The 22,788-nt window shown below is 52.7% G+C and overlaps 1 protein-coding gene across 11 annotated transcripts in view; it reads left to right on the top strand.

Moving 5' to 3' along the window:
- Ablim2 (actin binding LIM protein family member 2) overlaps positions 1-22,788 on the top strand; it is a 139,685-nt gene that overhangs the window by 55,942 nt on the left and 60,955 nt on the right. For all 11 annotated transcript variants that reach the window (XR_012435883.1, XR_012435888.1, XR_012435887.1 and 8 more), the window contains exons 5-8: positions 997-1,123; positions 3,686-3,779; positions 12,990-13,077; positions 19,111-19,169. Coding sequence is in view for 4 of the 11 variants with exons in the window: in XM_074042686.1 (XP_073898787.1) it covers positions 997-1,123; positions 3,686-3,779; positions 12,990-13,077; positions 19,111-19,169 (368 nt within the window). In the remaining 7 variants the exon portion in view is untranslated. The remainder of the gene's footprint in view (positions 1-996; positions 1,124-3,685; positions 3,780-12,989; positions 13,078-19,110; positions 19,170-22,788) is intronic.

The following is a 22,788-nucleotide window of genomic DNA, read 5'->3' as shown; positions in this document are numbered from 1 at the left end:
GCCCTCCTTGCTGAGGGCTCCCACTCATTCTTCAGCGAGTGACAGTGAGTGATAGTGAGTGACAATGGCAGCTCATTGGAGGAGAGACCGTGGGCTTACTAGAGCAGGGCCAGAATCCCAAGGCCGTGGGACCCCAGAGGGTGCTGAGCAGGGATGGGCACAGCTGAGAGGAAAGAGGGCCAGGGAGGTAGCCAGAGCCCAGATTAGAGGTTGGTGGCAGGATGAAGAACTCTAGGGACCATGGGGAAGGTCAGGAGGACAAAGTTGGGGACTGAGTGGTCTGGTTGTGGAGGGCAGAAGAGGCTGACCGCTGAGCCTGCCTGGGCCCCTTGGGCAGAGTCCTGTATGTAGAGGCCAGAGGAGGACTGCAGACATGGGATGGGGGAGAACTCCAGGAAGGAGGGAACTTAAAGCAAGGAGTGGGGATGATGGAGTGGGCGGGGCTCAGACCTTTGACCTCCCTCCCCAAGGGGGTGCGTTTCCTCTAGCTGGCTTCAGTATGTCAGTCAGGTTCAACTTTGGGCTCCAACACAGCACAGGTGGGGCTGCCCAGACAGGCTGCTGTCAGAGCACCTGCCTCCTACCCCCCAGACCAGTGCCACCCCAGTGCGCCCTTATCTAAGTTCCCATCTCTGTGCTAGAAGAGACCCCCATCTCCTAGGCAGCAAGGCCTCTGTCTCTATGTCTGTTTCCTCAACCCAGGCCGCACACAGTTGGTGCCTCATTCCTGCAGGAATGAAGCATGGAAGGGAGCTTGTCTATGCTCCCTTAGGCTGGAGTACAACACGGTCCTTCCAGCCTGCCAGGGTGGCTGTCCCTCTGTCCCTCTCCTGTGGGTCTGCTCCAGGTGCTCCATGGGGTCTGAGAGCAGCAGGTCCAGGGTCACCCTCAAGTCACCCCCAGTGCCCTTGGTGGTGTTGCTGGGGCCATGGTCCCCTGCTCTCCCAGCCCCTGGACCCACAGTGAGGACGTCAGTGTTCTGTTCTCTTTCTTCAGGCTGTGGGGGCTGTGCCTTAGAAATAAAAAACGGCCAGGCCCTGGTGGCCTTGGACAAGCACTGGCACCTGGGCTGTTTTAAGTGCAAGACGTGCGGAAAGCTCCTGAACGCAGAGTACATCAGCAAGTAAGTGCACCCAGGTTGTCTTTCTGTACGCCAGGCGGGCAGGCAGGGGCTGAGCGCCACCCCCCTCCTATTCCTAGAGTGCCTACCGCTGTCCTGCTCTTGGGTGAGGAGCTGGGCAGGACCTGAAACTTGTCCCCACAGTCTGCATCTTACGTGGCTCCAGCTTCTTCTGTTGCCCACAGTCTGCATCTTACGTGGCTCCAGCTTCTTCTGTTGGTTAGAAGCAGAGGAATTGGGCTTCCAGCTGTGACTTTGTCAAATGCCTCTCCTCTGGATCCCAGGGTGTCACCTCCATCTGCCTGGAACCTGGACATTCTGTTGCTGGATGTCCTACAAAGCTCAAAGTAGTCCACAGATGCTGGTCACGGGGACTTGGAGAGGAGGGTGTCAGTGGTCAGCACATTCTCCATCTTCTTCAGAGTGGGGCCTTTGGGGGTCTCCCCGTGGCTGGCACAGCACTCCCCAAATATGCAGTCCAGCAGGTGGGGCTGGTTTGGGAGAGGAGAGCATGCTTTTATCAGAGGCTGTGGGGAGCCACCTGAGGTGATCGTGGCCAGGATCCAGGGTGCATTTTAAGCCTGGTAGCCCAGGGTACTCAGGCAGGCAGGTCACCACAGTGCAGGCAAGGTGAGCTAATGGAGGAAAGAGTGGCTCCCCGAGTGCAGAGAAGCTCCTTCCTGGGGGCCAGGGACCCTTTCAGCAGCTGCTGTGGAAGATGCTCGTTCTGCATGCTCTGAAGAGACAGACTGTCACAGGAGTGGATAGGGAAGAGGGTCCTGTGATGGAACTGCGTGGAGTGAAGCACACTGTGCATATTCGTGTGTACACGCACACGTACACACACATTTACACCCACACATGCACACACACACCGTGACACATGCACACTTGCAGGCATGTACATGGAGTCTGAGCAGGGCTTGTAGGTGTGCCCCTGCCAGCATCCAGTTGACTTTGAACTCTCACTCTGTGGATGTCATAAGGGACTGGGTGGAGGGCACATGGGACATGGGACTTTCTGTGTTGCTTCTTACAATGACACGTGATCACAAAATGAACCGTTTTGAGATGAGCATCCACCCAGGAGGGCCTCTGTCCCTTGGCCTCCATCACAGCCACACAGGTGGGGAGCACCTCAGACTGATGTTGACGTGCAGTGACAGCGCCAGCCCCCGCAGGTGCCATCCCCCATGGCGTTGGTGGCTCACCCACACCACATGCGTTACCTAGCAGCCTCCCCAGCCATCCCAGAATCAAGGGGGAGAGCGCACTGGTGTTGCCATGGAGACATTGTCTACAAACCTCCTGGGTTTGCAGCAGGCACCCCGGTTTGTGGGATGCAGTGGGGCCCAAGGTCGGCAGCACCTTGGACCCTGTTGAAAGTGGATACGGAGAGCCCAGCCTGTGCCTTCTCCCTTGGGCCATGACCCAGGCAGAGCCCTTGCCATCCTGAAGGCCCCCTCAGGACCCTCAAGGTCCAGAACTTGGAGGGAAGGAGGACAGCACTGGCCTGTTTAATCCCCGACAGCTGAGGAATCCTGCCTTCTGTCATAGCTGTGTGAAACCAAGACCAAGTTCACAAAAAATGGAGAGGGAGTTTATTGAACTGATAGGTGCCCCCCTCCCCATCATCTCCACACCCAGCTCCTGCTAGGCTGTGGCCTGTAGCTGGGAGGACAGTCCTGCTTAGCAATGACCAGATGGGCGAGCACTTACCATGGACTGGGCTCTGCCCACGTCTCCTCTTGTGTAGCCCTTACTGTTGTCTCTCCCATTTCACTGATGGGGAAGCTGAGGCTCTGAGGTTGAGTGACTTGTCCAGGTTCACATATCTGGGGCATGGCATTTGAGTCCAAGGCTGTTCGTGTATCTCCTGCCCAGAAACACTTCCCCACACTAGGTGTGGCCACTGGGAAACCTCCATGCCACCCCTGAGCCTTTCCTCCCTGCCTGTGTGGCCATCTGTCTGATATCCATCTCACAACAATGACAAGAACAGATTGTAAATCAGCCGCAGAAGTCAAGGTGGCGCTGTTCCCATCAGCCCTGGCAGACTGGCTGAAGAGCAGCTCCCACACTGCCTCCCACGGCCACTGCAGTGCCCGGTGCCCAGTGGCAGCTGAAAACAGGCATAGAAGAAGCCAATGCATGTCCGTGGAGTCCAACTGTGCCTTTCCCATGGCAGGGGCCTTGGTTCTGTGTGTGGCCAGCGCCAGCCCTGTGCCCTCATGTCCCTGTGTCCCCACCACACTGGCCACTGGGTTTCTTGTCATCCCTGGGCCCTGTCTCCAGTTGGGCACCCTTATCTGGCTCACATTTTCCTGAGGACCCAATTAGAACTGGACCCAGTTCACTGAGCAGATGGCCTGTCCTCTACGCTCCTCAGTTTATCCATTGAGAGACGGGAGTGTGACCGCTACCTGTCCGCAGTGTTGTTCCTTAGAGCGGGAGGAGCAGGCATGCCCCATGCTGACAGCAGGGGAAAGTTGTCCCATTCCAGGGGCCAATGCTCAGTGATCTCGGGGTGATCACACACCATCCTAAAAGTCTGTCTCATGGCAGGGATGGACTGCCCTACTGCGAGGCTGACTACCACACCAAGTTCGGTATCCGCTGTGATGGCTGTGAGAAGTACATCACCGGGCGCGTGCTGGAGGTGAGCAGTCCGCCTGAGGGCCGGCTGGGCCTCTCTGGGCTGGGTCCTCCCCATGCTGGGTCCTCTCATTACTAGGTCCTCTCTGGACTGAGTACTCTCTGGGCTAGGTCTTCTCTGCATGCTGGGGTTCATCTGCTCCCCAAGTTTACTGTGAAGTCTGAGCTGCATTTCTTTGAGAACCTATAACCTCACACTTTGGCCACCCACTTCCTCTCAGATCTGCCTCAGCTGTGCTCCCCACAGCTGGGCCTGCTGGTGCCCTTGCCCTCGGGAAGCCTCTTGGGTGCCCCAGGTGATCCCAGAATTATGTTCTTTGATCAGGGAACTGGGTGCGTGGACATGTTCCCTGGGTGAAATTTCCATATATATCCACACTTCCACGTGCTCACCCAATGCATAGGCTGACCTGTGCCTGTGCCCACTGCAGCCCTCCATCCTGGGTGGGCCCTTTGTCTTTAGAATGGGGATCTCAGGGAGTGTGGAGGGGATGAGCACTGCCCAAGGGACGGATGTGGCACCCCTTGCAGAAGAGGTCACAGGAAGTAGCCCTGGGGATTGCAGAGAGTGCAGGGCTGGAGGAGGGGCTAGGGAGAAGGGACAAGTCCTCAGAGCCAAGTGCCAGCCTGGAGAGGTAGGTGTGGCATACCTCCCAGCCCCCACAGCAAGTGCCCTGCTCCAGCCCGGATCCAGAGCACTTCCGTGGAACTGGATAGTGGTCACTGAAAAACAGCAAGGGCTGGGCTGCTATCCTTGCAATTGGCTGAGGGAAACTCAGCCTTACCTTCCAGCCTCCCCATTACCCCTGGCGGTGGCTGGGCACAGCCTCCCACCTCCCTGCTGCCCGCTACCCTACCTCATTTCCCCAGTTAGAGACCCCAGACAGCTGGACACCACCCACCCTGTGAGCACTCCTGCTCTGTGCAGAGCTCGGCCTCTGCCCAAGAGGATTGGTTAATAAGCCCCTTGCCTGTGGGAGAAAGTTTGCAACACAGAGCAGAGAAAAGCCCACTGAGCAGTCATGGTCAGCTTCACTTTCGGGCCAGCCCCTTGGGATTTCCTCGCCTGGTTTCCTCGCCCTGGGATCAGAGTTGATACCAAGCCATTTCTGAAATCCTAGGTCATCATTTTCCCACCTCAGCTTCCAGTTCTGTAGGTTTCCATGTCATTATAAAGTCTTCATAAGCATTTTTTGCGTGTTTTATGGAACATTTTAGCAGCTTATGAAGATATAATTCACCCACTAAATTGTCCAATTGGGGGTGTCCACTGTCCTCAGGACATGTGCAGCCATCTGCGCTGTCGTTTTCTGAGCATTTCTTCACCTCAGGAAGAGTCCTGTGTCCTCCAGCTGTCCCATCCCACTATGCTCCCTCCTGTTGACATAGGCTTCCATGTTTGGGATGTTTCATACAGACCGGATCAAACAGCATGTGGTCTTCTGCCTGTGGCTCTTTCACAAATTTTATTTGCACATAAGCATGGCTTAGCACCGTACCACACCTCATCACAGGCTACCCAAAATTTACAAGGCTGAGCACTTATTGTAGGACATAGCAGTACTTTCTAAATTCTTTTTTTTTTTTTCTTTTTTGGTGAGACTAGGTTTTAAACTCAGGGCTTCCCATTTGCAAAGCAAGCACTCTACTACTTGAGCCACACCTCCAGTTCATTTTGCTCTGGTTATTTTGGAGATGGTAGTCTTATGAACTATTTGCCCTTGCTGGCCTCAAACCTTGATCCACCCAATCTCAGCCTTCCAAGTAGCTAGAATTGAGCAGGAGAAATGGCTCAAGTGGTAGAGCATCTGCCTAGCAGGCGTAATGCCCTGAGTGCAAACCCCACTACCACCAAAGACAAATAAACAAAACCAAAAGATAAAACACACACACACAAACCCAAGTAACTAGGATTACAAATGTGAGCCACCGTACCTGATGCTTTCCGGATTCTCACTGCACTCACAATGATTTGCTTGCATTTCTAATCTTCCTTCAGATAAATTCACAGAAGTGTAGAAGCTGGGTCAAAACTATGAGCCTTTTTACAGTTCTTGACACTGTTGTAAATTGCTTTCCAGAAAGAGTCTTATTAGCTTGGGAGTGCAATCATTCCTGCTGAAACCCTTGCCCACTTGTGAAAACATGCCTGTTGCTTTGTTCCACCTTCCCTCAGTCCCTAGGGGAACTGTTTGTCACTTTGGGTTTTCAAATACTTCTTGTACTTCAATTACCTTTCATAAAGTTGCCTGCTTGTGTGTTGGGGTCTTTGACACTCACACACACACTGTGTGTGTGACAAGATTGTGATGTTTGTCTGCCCCATGTCCTCTCTGTATTCTCCTGGATGGCAACATATCTAAACACCCATACCCTGGTTCCCTGGGTGTGCACACATGACCCATCCTGTACCACAACCCCCGCCTGGGCCTGGGGGCCCACTTCCCTCCCCAGGTGGCCCTCCCTGTACTCGGTCCGTTTCTTCCCACCTCTGGAGCCTGACCCGCCTATAGTCTTCTCCCTTCCCCTTCCTGAAGGCTTCCTCCCCAGCTTAGGTCTCTCCTGTTGAAAGGGGTACCCACAGGGGGTCGGGACCAAAGCCCCTGGAGCACTGGCAGTTGTGGGTCGCTCTCCTTTCTTCATAGCTGGCCTTGGCCCCCTGCCTCTCAGTGCCCCTCTCCTCAACACCACCACCCCTGCACTCTGCTCTCCCTCCCTGACACCTTTACTCATGCCCACCTGGCTGACACACACAGCTGCCCCTTTGATCCAAGTTCCTCCTCTAAAATGCAGGGCAGTGCCAAAGCTATGCCAGGTGTTGGTGCTCTCCATGTACAGCTGTCTATGATCGGCCTCCAAGCAGTAGGCCGAGCTGGCCTTGAACCCGGGCTATCCACACACCCCTGGCCTCTACCAGGGAAAACTGGATTTGCATTTTGACTTAATCCCGTCTCCACATGGTCTGATGCTGGTGTATCTGGGGCTCAGGGAGCTGCCACTGTTGCTGCTACAGGTAGGGGAGCCTGACTGCTTTCCTGGCACCCAGGCCTCTAGCCCAGAGAGATCCTGACTACTCTGGCCCTCCTGGCCTGGAGCCAGTGCAGCTCCTGTGCCTGCAGTCAGGGAGTCAGAGAGTCATCATCTATGAAGTGCTCCAGATCTGTGGTGCCCCAGATGGTGCACAGGAGGAGGCCTCGATATTGGGTAAGTAGTGGACGCTCCGTGGATTGTAAGGGCAAGGGCACCCCATGTCTGCTGTGTAAGCAACACTAGCCGAATACAAACTTTGGGATTTAGTACTGTGAATAGTCCTTGGGTACCCCCTGGTCTATCTGGATGGGTATCCTGGTGGCCAGGAGCTAACAGGTGGAGGGTAAAGGGTTTCCTGAAGGGAAGATTCAGGCTTTTGTTTTCTCCTCGGCCGGGTGGTATGGCTGAGTCGTGCTGTGGGCTCTGCAAATCTCTGAGCATCCTCCTTGGTGGGTGTGAGGCAGGAGTGAGGCGGGAGCTGCGGGCGGAGACGAGCCAGCCCTGCAGAAGGGAGCTGCCACTGAGGTGGCACTGCGTGATGCTGAACCAGGTGTGCTGGCACCCAGCTGGTGACAGCAGGCTCTTGGGGAGCAGCAGGAGCAAGTGACAGATCTGAAAAGGAAAAGAAAAAGTCCAGGGGCTGGCTGAGGGACAAAGTATCATCCCCAGGACACACAGTCCAGGCACTGGAGGAGGGCTGTGGCATCAGGCCATCGGACTGGGCCCCAGTGCCCAGACACCGTGCAGGTAGGAAGCCTGGTGAGATTGTCGGGGCTCCCAGGGCCATGCTGGAATAGGTGGATGAGCTTTTGGGGACTGGTGTGAGCCCCCCCCAGGCACTTGTCATTCCCCTCTTCCTCCCTGAGATGCTTGTCAGCATGCCGGGCTGCCCTCTCTGCAGATCCTAGCAGGAGCACACCCAGGCTCCTCACAGCAGCAGCTCTCATCTGTCCTGTGCCTGTGAGCAGCAGGCACGGTGCCATCTTAGGCGCTGGCTGGCACCCAGTGCCACCCGCCCGTGAAGTGTACATTCATAGTGATGGAGGCTTCCTTCCCTCTCTCTCATCTCCTAAGTATGTAGCCTCTGGAGTCCTGCTGTCTGTCTCTGGGGTTTCCCTCCCCACCAGCTGAGATGGACAGCCAGGGAGTGGGGAGGGGCTGGCCGGAGCTGTGTGCAGGGTGGTGGGCAGCCCCCATGCCTGGCAGTGACTGCTGTAGGGCTCTGGGGAGGGAAGGAGTCGCCCCACGGAGAGCTGCAATCTGCAGGCGAAGTGCACAGGGCACAGCCTGAGAGGGACCCCACAGGCACTGGAAAATTGGGGTGTACTGAGGGAGGGGGAGTCCCTGGCTCTGCTGTCTACCCTGGCCGTGCTGTGGTCAGGGCCCCACTTACCCATGTGGTGTGGCACCTGCATTGTCTCCATAGTAACAAGAAGCCTGGCATCTTTCTGAGACCACTAATTAACTCTTTCTGCTGCCTCCCTCTTTTCTTTCCTTCCCATTCACCTTGTAGACCCCTGCTGGACTCTGCATGTCCAACTTGAGTTGGGGGTTGGGCTCACAGACAGAAGGTGACAGGGTGCTGTCCTTGGAGATGGGGGGGGCTCGTCTCCTGCAGAGCCCCTGCAGGAGAGGGGGGCTGCCAAGTTGTTCCTGCCTCAAATCAGGAGCACTTCTCCATTTCACATGCTACCACCTGTGAAGATAGACACCTGTTTGTCACCTCCCTGGTCTTGCTATGGTCACTTTCTTTTCCTCCTCATAGTCATGTGCATGTTTACCACTGGCAGAAGAGAAGCTGTGCTTCCAAACACATGCATGCATCTCCTGAGGACAGAGAGAAGTCAAACTCCCAAGCTCCGCCCCCTCTGTCTTAAAATAAATGTGCTTATTTAAAGAACTTGGAGGGAATACTTGATTATCATAAAATAGACAAAGTCACTCATCACAAATGCCACCACCCAGACTATTTAACATTGAAAAAAGATCCTTTTAAATTCTGCTGATATACACACACACACAGACACACACATATACATAAGACACAGACTTAAACATAGGCACAACACACAGAGACATGCACAGACACACAGAGGCAACACACAGATGTACATATAGGAACACACACAGAGACATTCACAGACACTGGAGCGAGCTTTTTTTCCTGCTCCCTTGTTGGAGCGAGCTTTCTCTTGTTCCTGGTTATTACTGAGCCTAACTGGGCTTAACTGGGCAGCAACAGGAGATGCAGAAAGGACACAGGATAGACAGACAGACAGAAAGTGGAATCGGGTGTGTTGGGCACTCAGGTGGAGATGCACAACCCTCATGGCTTCTTTTCTCTATCTTTATTCTTTAAGGTCTGCTCCTTTACAATTCTTTAAAACCTTACTTCTAAAGATTTTCCTTAAAACCTTGCTTTTAAAGTCTTCTTTTCTGTTCTTTAAAGTCTCTTTCCTTAGACTCGCACTGCCCCATGTTCTCTTTAGCTTTTCTCTAGCTTAGCTTTTCTAAAGCCTATGTATGAAGTTCTCAGTGCAGACTCACACTGTCCCATGTTGTCTCTTTAGCTTTCTTAAAGTCTCAGCCCTCAATCTTGCTAGCAATTCCCCTTTAGCAGTGCTCCTTCAGCAGTTCTTTTCCCCTCAGCAATTATTTTCCCTTCCAAAAGCCTCCAACACCAAAAAGCCAAAAGCAAAAGCCTCAAGCAAAACCCCAAAGCAAAACCCCAAAGCAAAAAGCCTTGTGTCCTCCTTCAGCAGGTCTTTTATACCCAGTAGTAAATGATGGAGCATTGGTTCTCTGGGAAGGTCGTGGCATTGTTTCTCTGAATGTAAACAACTTAGGAGAAGCAGCTGTTTTGCATTCTCCTTTTCTGTGGTCAGGGCTGTGCCAATCTCAGCCTACAGATAAACATTTTAGGAAAAGCAGCTGAGCTGCATCTCGCCTTGCTTATGTCCAGTTTTCATAGGCTTCTCATACTCCACTCTCCATAAGACACAGACATTTACAACACAGAGATACACACACACATACACACACACAAGTCACACAGGTAACACACAGACTTACACATAGTTACGACACACAGAGACAGACATGGACAACACAAAAAGACATAGACACACAGCAACACACGGAAGACACACAGACAACACATAGACTTACACAAAGGAACACACCAGAGATGTATGCAGACACCACAACAACACACAGAGACACACAGACAAGCACTTGCCTGTGCACTTGCCTTTAGCCTTTTTGTCATGTCCCTGTGTCACACAGTGGCCCAACAGCACAGTGGAACCTCCAGTCTTTTTCCTCAAATGCCATCTACAGTGTTCTGGAAGCTGGCCCGGTCAGGATGCTGGTCAGCTGTCCTTGTGGCATATTCTCTGCACCTTAGCACACGTGTGAATACTACATGTGGACTGGGTTGCTCAGCTGTCCCTATATGAACTCAGCTAGAGCCCCTTTGTCCTTAGGGACCACTCGTGAATGTCTCATGGGCCTGTGTCCCTCCTTCAGAGCCCATTCCCCAGGGGGGCACTGCACAGGGTCATGGAGAATGTGTGGCCAGCACCCAGCTTCCCACAGCTGACTTCCTAGGTGGAGCTGAGTGATAATGCAGGAGGCGGGGAGAGAGAGCGACCCCGAACCAGGCCACATGCACTCCTGGACATCCTGAGGCAGTAAGAGCCATGGAGGGTGATCTGGGAGAGGGTGAGGGCAAGGGCAAGGATGGAGACAGAGGTCTAGGGAGAGGCTGTGGACCTCCCAGGACTTTGCAAGCATGGTGGGAATTCCTTTCCTCTTTTGGGACTGAGTGACCCCTGCAAGGTCTCAGATAGAAGACCCCTGGGGGATTCTGCATCACTGTCACCAGACACCCTCAAGTTGCATGGCCTTTGTTCAGGGTCTTGATTCTCTTCTCAGTAAATTTAATTTTCTCTGTGCACCATGGTGGCCAGGACTTTTAAGATCCTAATTTGGTTCTGGAAGTCTAAAACGGAATCTTTGAATCCACTTATGGGATGTTGGGCCTTTTGGCTATTGTGTGTTGTTCTGCTGTGAACATTTGCATACAAATTTTTGGAACTATGGTTTTTATTTCTCCTGTTCCCTTCATTTTCGCTCACTGAATCATAGCACAATTATGTTTGTCTTTCCCCACGGTGGCTGTGCCATTTTACACAAGTGCTTGCCAAGTTGATTCTCCTTCCTGTTGTGCTGTTACTATAGCTGTCCTGGTGGGGGCAAAGTACCACGTCCTCAGGGGTTTTGATTTGCATTTCCTAAAGACAGTTATGACACTGGGAACCAGTGGCTCATGCCTGAAATCCTAGCTGCTCAGGAGGCAGAGATCAGGAGAATCACAGTTTGAAGCCAGCCCAGGCAAATAGTTCATGAGACCTTATTTCAAAAAAAACCCTATCACACAAAAGGGCTAGAGGAGTGGTTTAAGGTGTAAACCTTCAGTTCAAACCCCAGTACTGCAAAAACAACAACAAAAAAGACAATGATGAAGAACATCTTTTCTCATACCTTTGGTTGATCGTTTGAATATCTTCTGTATGTTCAGGTCTTTAGCCTATTTTGTAATTGGGCTCTTGGTTGTTCTGCTGGTGACTGGAAGGAGTTCTTTATGTATTCTGGTTGCTATTCCCTCATCAGATTTGCAAGTACTCCTTCCTATTCTTTAGGTTGTCTTCTCACTACTCTGTTAAGGTTCTTTGGTGAACAAAAGTATTTGGCTTTGTCAAAGTCCATTTTGTCTGTTTTCTTTTGTTGCTCATGCTTCTGCTGTTAAATCTAGGATCATGTGGATTGGCTCCTAGTTTTCTTCTAACAGTTCTACCATTAGCACTCACCGTTAGGTCTTTGACCCATTTTATGGGAAATTGTTATGTTGGTAAATAACAGGAGCTTGTTAGAGTGTGGTGCAACCTCAGCAGTTGACTATCACGTTGTTAACAGGTGACTTAACTTCTAAAAATACTGAACTGTTTCAATCTCTTGTTCAGACCTCAAAACATGCATGGCCAAAGTGAACCTGTCTCCTCTTTCAGGCAGGTGCTGTGTGAGACCTACTGTCCATGCAGAGCTGCCACTTAGCAGCTCCAGAACTGACCCAGGTGCCTGACCAGCTCTGACGTGAGGGCCACTGTGCTAGGAAGAATAAGTACAGATAGTTCTCACCAAACTGCGAGAAATGGGCCAGCAGGGACCAGATAAGGGAGGGATCAGGGAAGGATCCCAGGGGGAGGTGGCGCTGGGATGAGAAGACAACGCTCAGCGGTCCTGGGACTGCAGCCTACAGGACCAAGGATGCAGCCTTCCCATGCTCACTGCCCAAGACACCAGTCAGCCTTGTGCCCTGCCTGAGGTGGCAGAGGCCACAGAGAGCCATGAAAGAGAGGACTGTGTTCTGGATTCTCCTTCTCCATATGCTGGGGCCCCTTGTCGGGGACAGGACAAGGGAGAGACAGCGAGGTGAGATGGCTGTGAGGATGTCTCAATTCAGGAAGCAAGTGCACAGCCGCCTCCCATTCTAGGAGGAATGACACCCAGGGTTCATGCTCACACTTAGCACAGGTTCTGCCCACCCCGGGTTAGCGAGCATTCACTGTAATACTGCACATAATAACTTGGGGTGATTTTTCTTTCTGCACCAGGCAGAAGCAAGCCAGACCTATTGATGTAATGTCAGTATTGATGTTTGTAATCCAATCAAATGGTTTTAAAGAATTATTAAAATGCAAAATGTTAATTGACCTAATTAAGGAACACAGAGATACAGAAAGAAAATTATCAGTCATTGTCTCTCACCCACTGCTCCAGTCCTCAGCCTAGGGAGCTAATGTTACCTTCTTCCTCCCTCCCTTCCCTTCCTCCTCTTCTTTCCCCTCATTCTCCGGGAGATGCCCAGGTAAGGAGGCAGATGCTCCCTGTCCATGGCCTCCCAGGAGGAGACTGGCTGCACACCTGGTCCATGGAGGTCAGGCAGGGGCAGCTGGGTATTGCCTGCCTTCGTTCAGGACCTTGCACCAGCTTGGGCTCTGTGCAGCAACCCAGTGGTTGAGCTGCACCCCATCTAGCATCCCCCAAGGACCTGTGTGCATGGGGCACGCAGTGCCCACACTGTGTTCCATGACCCAGTGGACATGCCTATGCTCTCTTGCAGGCCGGGGAGAAGCACTACCACCCCTCGTGTGCACTATGTGTCAGGTGTGGCCAGATGTTCACAGAAGGCGAGGAGATGTATCTTCAAGGTAAATATTCAAATGCTATTTCATCCTCTATGAAATAGGTGACGGGTCAGTCACACCACATGCCATGCATGAACTTGGTTATGTTACCTTGGAGCCTTTGAGGTGGGCAGGTGGAGCACACACACAGGCCCACCTTGTCAGGCTCTATCACTGTCTGGGTTGTCAGTGAGCCTGAGATGAGACAATGGACAGGTCAGGCCCAAGACGGGCTGGCCACCTGGTTCTCTTTAGCAAAGCTCACATGAGGACAGCCTGCTATCCTCCTCACTGTTTCAGGCTGAAGCCAGGATACTTCCTGGCTTGGGGAGTTCATGCTAAGAGCTATTTCCTGCCCAGCCCTCTGGCCTTTGGTACTCAGATGAAGATATCACAAACTGCAATGCAGCAAGCTAAGGCTTTCTTCCCAAAGCAAGGAAAGGATCAGCTCACAGGGCATTGGCAAAAGGAGAGTTTTGTAGGAAAACAGGCAGCCTTCTAACCACAAGCTGTGGGAACCCCCCAGCCCATTTATAATTAATAATAATTGTGTCAAAGAGCAAAATTACAATGATTTACCAGACTGACCCTAGCTGGCCTTATTTTTGGAATCGGGCAACACTTTATTCCCCAAAACAGAACCAGTGTCCCACAGTTGGGCATGGAAGCCAGTATTAGGGTGGAGACAGAGTGGAGGGGTTGTTTCCAAGCTACTGTTCCTGTGAGGCAGGACAGGGGACAGACAATGGGGAAGAGCTGGCTGACCGGGGTCAGGCCACACCAGGTTGCTTTCTGTGTAAGGGTCAAGGTGGGTGAATCTGGATCTTGCCCACTGAAGCCCATTTGGGGAATTTGGCTGTTGTGCCCTCCAACCCTTATTTCTCAGAAGGTTGGATAAATAGCACACAGCTTTATCTGGGAATTTTACAGAGTGACTCCATTTTTTACTTTTATATGGTCTGTTGGGAATTCGTGTGAGAGCTGAGTCCAGAATCACAGCCCTCAGTTATTTTTATTGAACAATTATGGGGAGTGGATTATGAGATGCCTCTGAGAACTTGACGTAAGCACAGTTGTGCTCAATGATCTACAGGCTGTTTGACATGGCCCCAGCTGCAGAAGAGAGCGAGAGGCAAAATGCAGCACAGCTGCTTTTCCTAAGTTGTTTCTGTTCAGAGAAAGAAGTAGAGAGGAGGTTCCTCGTGTCACAATGTCACACCCCTCCCCAAGAACTGCTGCTCCACCTTCTTGTTTACCACTGTATATAAAAGACTTGTTGAAGGAGGACACAGGGTTTTTGATGGAGGTTTTTTGATGGGGATTTTTGATTGGCTGCCACTGCCGCTGCTGCTGCTGGCTGTGTGTCTCCACTAGAGCAGCTTTCTGCACTGAGAACTGTACACATAGGCTTTAGAGAAGCTACATAAAGAAAAGCTAAAGAGAACATGGGACACTGCAAGTCTAAGGACTGAGACTTTAAGAGAAATTAAAGAAAACATGAGGCAGAGTGAGTCTAAGGAAAGAAACTTTAAAGAACCTTACTTTAGAAGTAAGGTTTTAAAGAATAGAGAAGAGAAGCAATGAGACTGCTGTGCACCTCCATCCGGGTGCCCAGCACACCTGGCCCCAAACTACATTTCTGTCTTCTATCGTTTGTCCTTTCTGCATTTCCAGTCACCCCCAGTTAGGGGGCCTGAAGTCAGGCCAGGGCTCAGACACCACAGCAAGGGGTGAGAGGCATCATCAAACAGCAAGGGGGCTGGATTCCCTAAACTGAAACTGACTTGCAGGATTCTTGCAAAAACCGAGTTAACACCAACAACAGGTATTGGCGAGGATGCAGGGGGAAAAGGAACCCTCTTACACTGTTGGTGGGAATGTAAACTAGTACAACCACTCTGGAAAAAAATTTGGAGGCTACTTAAAGAGCTAAACATTGATCTACCATTTGATCCAGCAATACCACTCTTGGGGATATACCCAAAAGACTGTGACACAGGTTACTCCAGAGGCACCTGCACACCCATGTTTATTGCGGCACTATTCGCAATAGCCAAGTTATGGAAACAGCCAAGATGCCCCAGCACTGACGAATGGATTAAGAAAATGTGGTATCTATACACAATGGAATTTTATGCAGCCATGAAGAAGAACGAAGTGTTATCATTCGCTGGTAAATGGATGGAATTGGAGAACATCATTCTGAGTGAGGTTAGCCTGGCCCAAAAGACCAAAAATCGTATGTTTTCCCTCATATGTGGACATTAGATCAAGGGCAAACACAACAAGGGGATTGAAATTTGAGCACATGATAAAAACTTTAGCACACAAGGGAGGGGTGAGGATAGGTAAGACACCTAAAAAATTAGCTAGCATTTTTGCCCTTAACACAGAGAAACTAAAGCAGATACCTTAAAAGCAACTGAGGCCAATAGGAGAAGGGGACCAGGAACTAGAGAAAAGGTTAGATCAAAAAGAATTAACCTAGAAGGTAACACACACGCACAGGAAATTAATGTGAGTCAACTCCCTATATAGCTATCCTTATCTCAACCAGCAAAAGCCCTTGTTCCTTCCTGTTATTGCTTATACTCTCTCTACAACAAAATTAGAAATAAGGGCAAAATAGTTTCTGCCGGGTATCGAGGGGGTGGGGAGGAGAGGAAGGGGGCGGAGGGGGTAGGAGCAGGGGGGAGAAATGACCCAAGCCTTGTATGCACATATGAATAATAAAACAATAAAAAAAAGAAAGAAAAATAAAACCTGGTAAAGAGAAAAAAATTTTTAAAAAACGGGGTTAAGTGGGCCTAAGATAGGATGGGAACAGAAGTCAAGGCCAAGTTTAGGGCACTCAGAGAAGTTGACTTGATTTGGTCAAGTAGCAAACCTTCATTCTCCCTTACCCTAAATGCTGGGAATAGACAGGTGAGTAGGGTTGGCCCACCTTCTAGGAGTGACCAGTCAAAGGGATATAAGATCAAGGCCCCAAGCACAAGGGGTACATGACATAAGCTGGGAGGGACTCCCCAGAGGAAGTGTGGGCAGAGCAAGGCCTGGCCATGGTAGAGGGACAGGGGTGCTCAGGCCAGAGGCTAGAGGTTCATCAGCTGAGCTGAAAGCTCTGGATGGCTGCAGGATGGACAGGAGCACAGGAAGGAGGCACAGAGCCCCGTCTTCTGCAGATGGGTGGATTAGGGGGGCAGACTCATTCTGTGGATGGCAGGCAGTGGTGAGCCATGCTAGCTGGTCCTGGCTGAACTGGATGTGGGGAAGGCTCACCCCATAGCCAGTGGAGAAGGGCCAGAGGACAGAGGCTGAGTCAGGAGGGGCCCAGAGGCTTTGCCTCATCTCAGAGCAGGTGACTGTGAGACAGTGGCCCCATTCTAGAAGCCCAAGACTGATGATGGGTTGGTTGTGGGCAGGGGGCAGGCAAGGATGGGTTCATGTTGAAACTGTATCTTGCTAGCCACCACTTCCTTTGTCACCTGGGACCCCAGGGGCTGCTGAGCAGACAGGGGATAGAGCCAGTGGCATCTGTCTGGGACACACTGCCTGCAGACAAGCTGCTGAGTGACCTCATGTGAGTGTCCCAGGGCTGGGTGTCAGACAGGCCTCCTTTTCTGAGGCAAGCCTGGTGGGTGATGTCAGATGGGATGGCCTTGTCCCCACTGTCACTTATTGTCCTAAGTCCCTGCCTGAAAGGGGTCCTGTGCACACAGCTAGCAGCACAGGGCTGCCTGGCAGGAGGCCCCTCCATGAATGGAACTCGCAGACAGCAGGCCAGCCGATGCCAAGCACGATACATGGACAGCAGCTCAGGGACGCCAGCTCTTGTCAGGGGTGACCTCGCCTCAGGGAACAAAGACACTTTTCATGACTCTGGGCGGGCTGGCACCTGATCTCTACAGCAGGTCCTTCTAGGGCTTTCTGTGGGTTGCTGAGCCAAACCAGTCCCCTCTTGTGCCTTGGGTTTCCACACTGTACGGGGAGAGATTGGGCCGGGTTTGTGGCACTTGAGCTCTGTCCCGTGGAACACATGAGCCCATGGGACACTATGCCGGGTCACCTGGAGGCCAGGGCTTGATGAATGTGTTTTTGACAGGCAAACCATGCTGCCACTAGAGCTCTAACAAGCAGGTGTCTCCTCTGACCTCCAGGCCACCCCAGAACCACAACGGTTCCCACCAGGGCCTCTGCCAATAAACACAGGCCGGGGGAGGCCAGCTCCTCTCAAGGAGCCCAGACCAGAATAATGATGGGAGGTTGCCTCGTCCCTGGGAGTAACAAAGACTGAGGAAGGCCAGGACCCATGTAGTGAGATTCAAGGGACCGGCCTCTTCCCAGCTGGTGAGGATGGAAATTGGGAAATTGTCTCCAGATCTCAAAGGCACAGAGTATATCTTCTCCTGGGATCAGGACTATACGTGCTGAAGGGGAAAGTGGAGCCCAAAGCGCAGTTTAGAAATAAACACAGCCCAGGAAGGGTAGAAATGGGTAGGGGGACACAGTCTGCCTGTACTGTGGGAGGCACACAGCCCTCTGAGCGACTTCCTGTGATGTCTATGGGAAAGATGTCTATGGGAGGACATTCAAGACTCTTGTAAGCCAAAGCTGCAGAGCGTGACATTGTGCATGTACCCAAGCACCCTGTGCCATCAGGACTCACATGTGTCCTCAGGATGGCCCAGCAAAAGTGGGTAATAAGTAACAGATACCTCAATTTTTTTACTTATACTTTTTTTGCCTGTATAGTGTTTAGTAATGAATTTCTATTTTATTTATAATCATAAAAATTCTTGAAGACAATAAACGTTTTACACACATCCATCTGTCATCTCTGGGTGCTCTGAGGACACAGATATGTTTCTGGGAGAGGCAGCCATTCCTAGGCAGGCCCTGGAAGGCTCTGCACACAGGACGTGATTAAAGCACCTGTGCTCTACACAAACTCACAGTCACTCTTCTGTGCCAGGCCCTATGTGACTTGTGTGAGGGAAGCTGGCATGAGTCAGACTGGACTCCACTGTCAGGGACTCATGTGTGATTGGTGACAGCCAGGATGGCTGACAGAGGGAAGAGGAAGCAGGTGTTGCAGGTCTTGAAGGAGGGGGTGAGCAGGCAGCCAACCTGCATGAAGCCCTCCTTCCCCTACTGCACACCAACACTGTGGTAACATTTGCGTATGACTCACTTTGTGAGCCATCGTTGCCTCCACTTAACGTACTAAACTCACTGATTGGCAAAATGAGAGCACCCCTTGGTTTTAGGGGGAAAACACAGAGACTCAGGTGGGTCGAGTTAAATTGAAAAGAGCAAAGGGCCAGGCCGTGGGGCACTTGGTGCCTGGAGGCCCTGTTGTGTTGATGGTGGTGGCTATTGACATGGGTGGCTGGGCAGAACTGATGAGTGAAGAAACAGAGGCACAGGAAGCCTCAGAGACTGAACAGGTTAGGGACAGGGTTGGGCCCAGCACTTGAGCCTTGTGGGGGCTCCCACCCCCACACCCCGAGGAGTAGACTAGTACCCTCCTGGCAGTGCCCATCTGAGAATACCTCCACAGACAAAGCCCTCATCCCCAAGGTTGACTGCCACCCCTGCTTCTGCCCAGGTACCCCCACAATGGGGCCCAGCCCGCTACAAGCAAGTGAATCCCCCAAGGTACACCTGCCCAGGATCCCTTTTCCTCTTCTCTGCCTGTGAACTTGAAGCCACCTGAAGTCCCCCTCCTCTGAGAAACCCCCTTCCTTGGGCAGGTGCCCCCAGGCTCCTTGGGACTTCAGGTGACTTCCTCTGGAAGCATTAGCACATGTGGTGTATATTTTCCTGTTCCTTTGTGTCTCCACCACTCCTGGGTATGAGCCACCCAGCATAGGGTCTGTGGTCTTCATGTCCCAGGCTCAGGGCCACCAAAGCACAGAGAGAACGCTTGGGGCCTGCTCAGAGGTTGGCCAGCAGGTGTATACGCAGGGACCACGGCTCCCTCCTCTGACTTCCCACACAGGCTCCCCCAGGGTGGCACCAACCACTAACCATGTCCTCTTGGGAATCTGTCAACAGGCTCTTCCATCTGGCACCCAGCATGTCGACAGGCAGCCAGGACTGAAGACAAAAGCAAGGTGGGTGGAATTCGCTGGCTTCTCTACATATGCGTCTTCATACAATCTAGAGGGACTGGCCAGCTTACACAGGCTAGGCCAGTCCCTCAGACTGCAGCACAGGGCAGCCAGGATGAGGAAGAGGAGACGGTGGCAAGGTGTGGGCAGGTAGCCCAGGGGAGCAATAGCTCAGGTCTAACATGGGTACCAATGAATCTCCATGAACTGGTCCTGCCGACCTCATCCAGCCACTGGTCGTGGGTGGTTGTGAAAGTTTGGGGACAAGTGCAAAGTTGAAGGGCCCCAAAGAGCCCCCAAGACTACCCTCACTCTGACACCACTGCAAATTCCATAGATCCCCCTGCCCTCAGTCCAACAGTTCTCTGGAGGCTCAACTCTTGCTGGCATTCACAGTCAGTTTGTGACAGGGAGGATGGTGAGATCAGCCAAAGAAAGAGTCCAGGAGGGTCCAGACACAGGGATTCAGCCCTCTTCTCCCTGTGGATTCAGGCATGCCACCCCCTGCGTGAATGTGTGACAGTGCTCAGAGAGCACTGCTGGCCAAGTGAGCTCCATGCCCAGGTCACTGGGGCTCCATAGGTATGATTGTTTGGTTGATTTCTGGCTCATAAGGTAAGACCCAAAGGCTTCCTGACTTGGCCACCCCTACTCTGAGATGGCCAGATGTTGTCAGTCCCTCCCTAAACAAAGATGCAATTATCAGGAAGGACCAAGATGCCCTTCCAGAGGTAGAGGGCAAAGGGCAGGCCTCTCTGGGCAAGTCCAGGTCTGGACTGTGCAGGCACCTGCTGTGCACAAGGCACAGGGTACAGCCATGTGTGAGGTAGATAGACCTGTCATCCTGGAACCTGGGCTCCAAGACAGAGCACCTCTGTGACAAGAAGTACCATGTGGCAGGAGCAGTTACAGGAACTATGGCTATTGCAAGAAGGGACAATAGAGAGCCCTCCTGATGGATGTCAGAGAAGGTTCCAGAGGAAGGATCTCAGAATTGAGAGCTGAAAGAAGAGGCAGAGCCCTTTGATGAGGGTGGGAAGAGGACTCCAGGAGCAACCAGCAGCTGGTACCAAGACCCTGAGGCAGGAGTAGGCTGGCAACTCCAGGAGTTGGGAGAAGGCTGGGCACCCATCCTGTGTGGGGAGGAATTCCCACCATCACCTCATCAAACTGGGATCCCTATGCCTATCACAGGGCCCTTACTGGTCACAACTGTGGTGTTCAGAGTGTGTGACAAATCAGTGGGCAGTGACCCTGGGGCCTGACCCCTTGTCTATGGACGCCCCTCATGCTGTCCCATTGGTCCAGCAAAGATCAACTGAGGGAACTTTCAGGATAAAGCCTGGTGTGTCCAGACACCTAGACACACAGGGGAACATCCTGTCCCCTGACTCTGATCCAGGCTAGCAAAGGAGGGTGCCCTGACCATAGATGGAGAGAGGAGCAGAGGAGAGAGGCCCCAGGGCTGCAGGAGGCCCAGCAGGAGTGGCCTCTGTCGCCAGAACCAATGGCAGTCCTTGCTTGCCTCTGGGTCTCTGGCCATCTGGAGGAGGGCATCTAAAGGCTGGATGCTGCCAGGATGGGGAAAAAGGGGACCTTGTCCTCATGGGCCTGTACAGGCGGGACAGCTTCCTGGGTTCTGTTGTCTGCATAGATTTTGAAACAATTATTTTAGAAATGAGAGCTTGCTGCCTTCAGGCCAGGCAGCCTGGAAACAGCCTTCCTCTCTGGGCACCATGCCAAGGCTGACCAGGCTCGGGTTTTCTATTAGTTGATTCTCCCCACGGGCAGCAGCTGCCTGGCCTGGCCTGGCCTGGCCTGGTGATGGAGGGAGAGCCTCCCTGCCCTGTGTTACCTGACCCTTAATGACCAGCTAGCAAGTGAGGGTGCACAGCCCAGCAAGTCTGGTTGGTTCCAATGGGCACTGCCCCTGAGAAATGAGCATGGAGGTGACATCTGTGTAATGACACTGAAACCTGTCACTGAGTAGAGGTGGCTCCACTGTGTTACCCAGTGAGCAAGATGACAAATGACTTAGCTATCTGAACTTAGCTGTCACTGTAATCACTTTAGGTGGCTCCAGAACCTTGGAGAAGCCAGCTCTATCCCCCTACCCCAGGGACTTGCTCTCCAACAAGGGTGGGCTGTACCTGAACACCCAGTCCACGCAAAAACGCTCAGGCAGAAGTATGCACACCTTTTTGTGCTGTGCAGAAGGTAGCCCTGATTACATGGCCGTCCCTCCTCTACCACATGGAGTCCCTTGCATGTTCGATGTCACTGGGCATCTACACAGGGTGCTCAGTAGACCTCAGAAAGTGTGGTCCTAACTGCCCTGTCCGAAGTGCAGCCGGGGGCATTTGATCATGCGACATTCAACACACAGCCTCCAGGATCCTAGTGGGTGTGTTTGGAAATTGGCTGCCTGGAACCAGAGATGAATAAGACCTGTGGGGTCCCTGCCCTCAAGGGGATCCATGTCTAGAGCTGGAGAAAGCTACAGATCAGGGAGGCTCTGAGGTGCAGGGTGCCTAGCGGGACTATGGTGCAGGGAGGGCCCTGGCTGGCTAGGTGGAGTCACCAAGGGTTTCGTGGGGCTGAGACTTGCTGGGCCCAGACCTGGGCTCTGGATCCTGGGTCTGAGGAGCGAGGGACACACAGGGGATTGGACAACGGTTTCTGTCCAGGGACAGGGGACTCATCTCTGCTGCTGGGTGGCCAGAGCTGAGCCCATGCACCGTCATCAGGGACAGCTTGGCCCAGAAGGGCTCCTGCCTGGCCAGGGACTGAGTGACTTCAGAGGAGAGAGTCTGGACTGGCCAAGCTGGTCCAACAGGCTGTGGATTTCCCCAGTGGCACCTCCTTGTCTTTTGGGGAAGCAGTAGAGGCCTCTCCAGTGCACAGTCCAAATTTCCTGGGAGAAAGTTAGAGATTGCGGGGCAGGGAGACACTGAGCAAGGAGCAAGCAGGCTTCAGAGACTCCCTACCTCCTCCTGCCCCAGAAGGTCCGACTGCCAGGGTGTTGTGGCTGAGTGCCAGTGAGAATATCCTAACAGAACTCTCAGCCCAGCCAGGATGGTACAGCAAGCCTGAGTATTGAAGTCCAGCTCTGCCTCGGCCCAGCTGTGGGACCTTGGGGAAGTCACTAGCCCTCTCTGGGCCTCAGCCCCTGAGCTGTAACATGGAAATGAGTGAGTACCAGAGTCAGTGCAACCCCCCATGTGACCTTACTGAGAAGCAGGTGTCACCGTTTCAGCTCTAAGGCAGCTGCTTCCCCATTGTTGGAGCTGCTGAGCTCCAGGCCCTCATCTCTGTGGGTCAGAATGAGACCTCTTGCTTGGTCCTGGTGCTGAGTTTCGCTGTGACGCCCTTCGGGCTGGTGGGGGGAAGAAGTCAGAGCAGCTCTGGTCTCTTCATTCTAGGACAGCAACCCCAACTCTGCTCCCTGTGTCCCCTTGCTGACCATGGGAGTGGTCCTGCCCCTGGCCTCCCTGCAGAGCTGGTTGCTGAATGTGAGGAGACTCCATGATGTCACCATTGCTCCGAGCAGCCAGGCCCCAAGGCCCATGCTGAGAACAGCCTGAGCCCACTGGTGCTAACAGTGGCTACCTGTGCCACCCTG

This window comes from Castor canadensis, chromosome 9, assembly GCF_047511655.1.
Source record: "Castor canadensis chromosome 9, mCasCan1.hap1v2, whole genome shotgun sequence".
Lineage (NCBI taxonomy): Eukaryota > Metazoa > Chordata > Mammalia > Rodentia > Castoridae > Castor > Castor canadensis.
The sequence above is the reverse complement of the archived record's forward strand: the minus strand, read 5'-3'. Positions and strand labels throughout refer to the sequence as shown.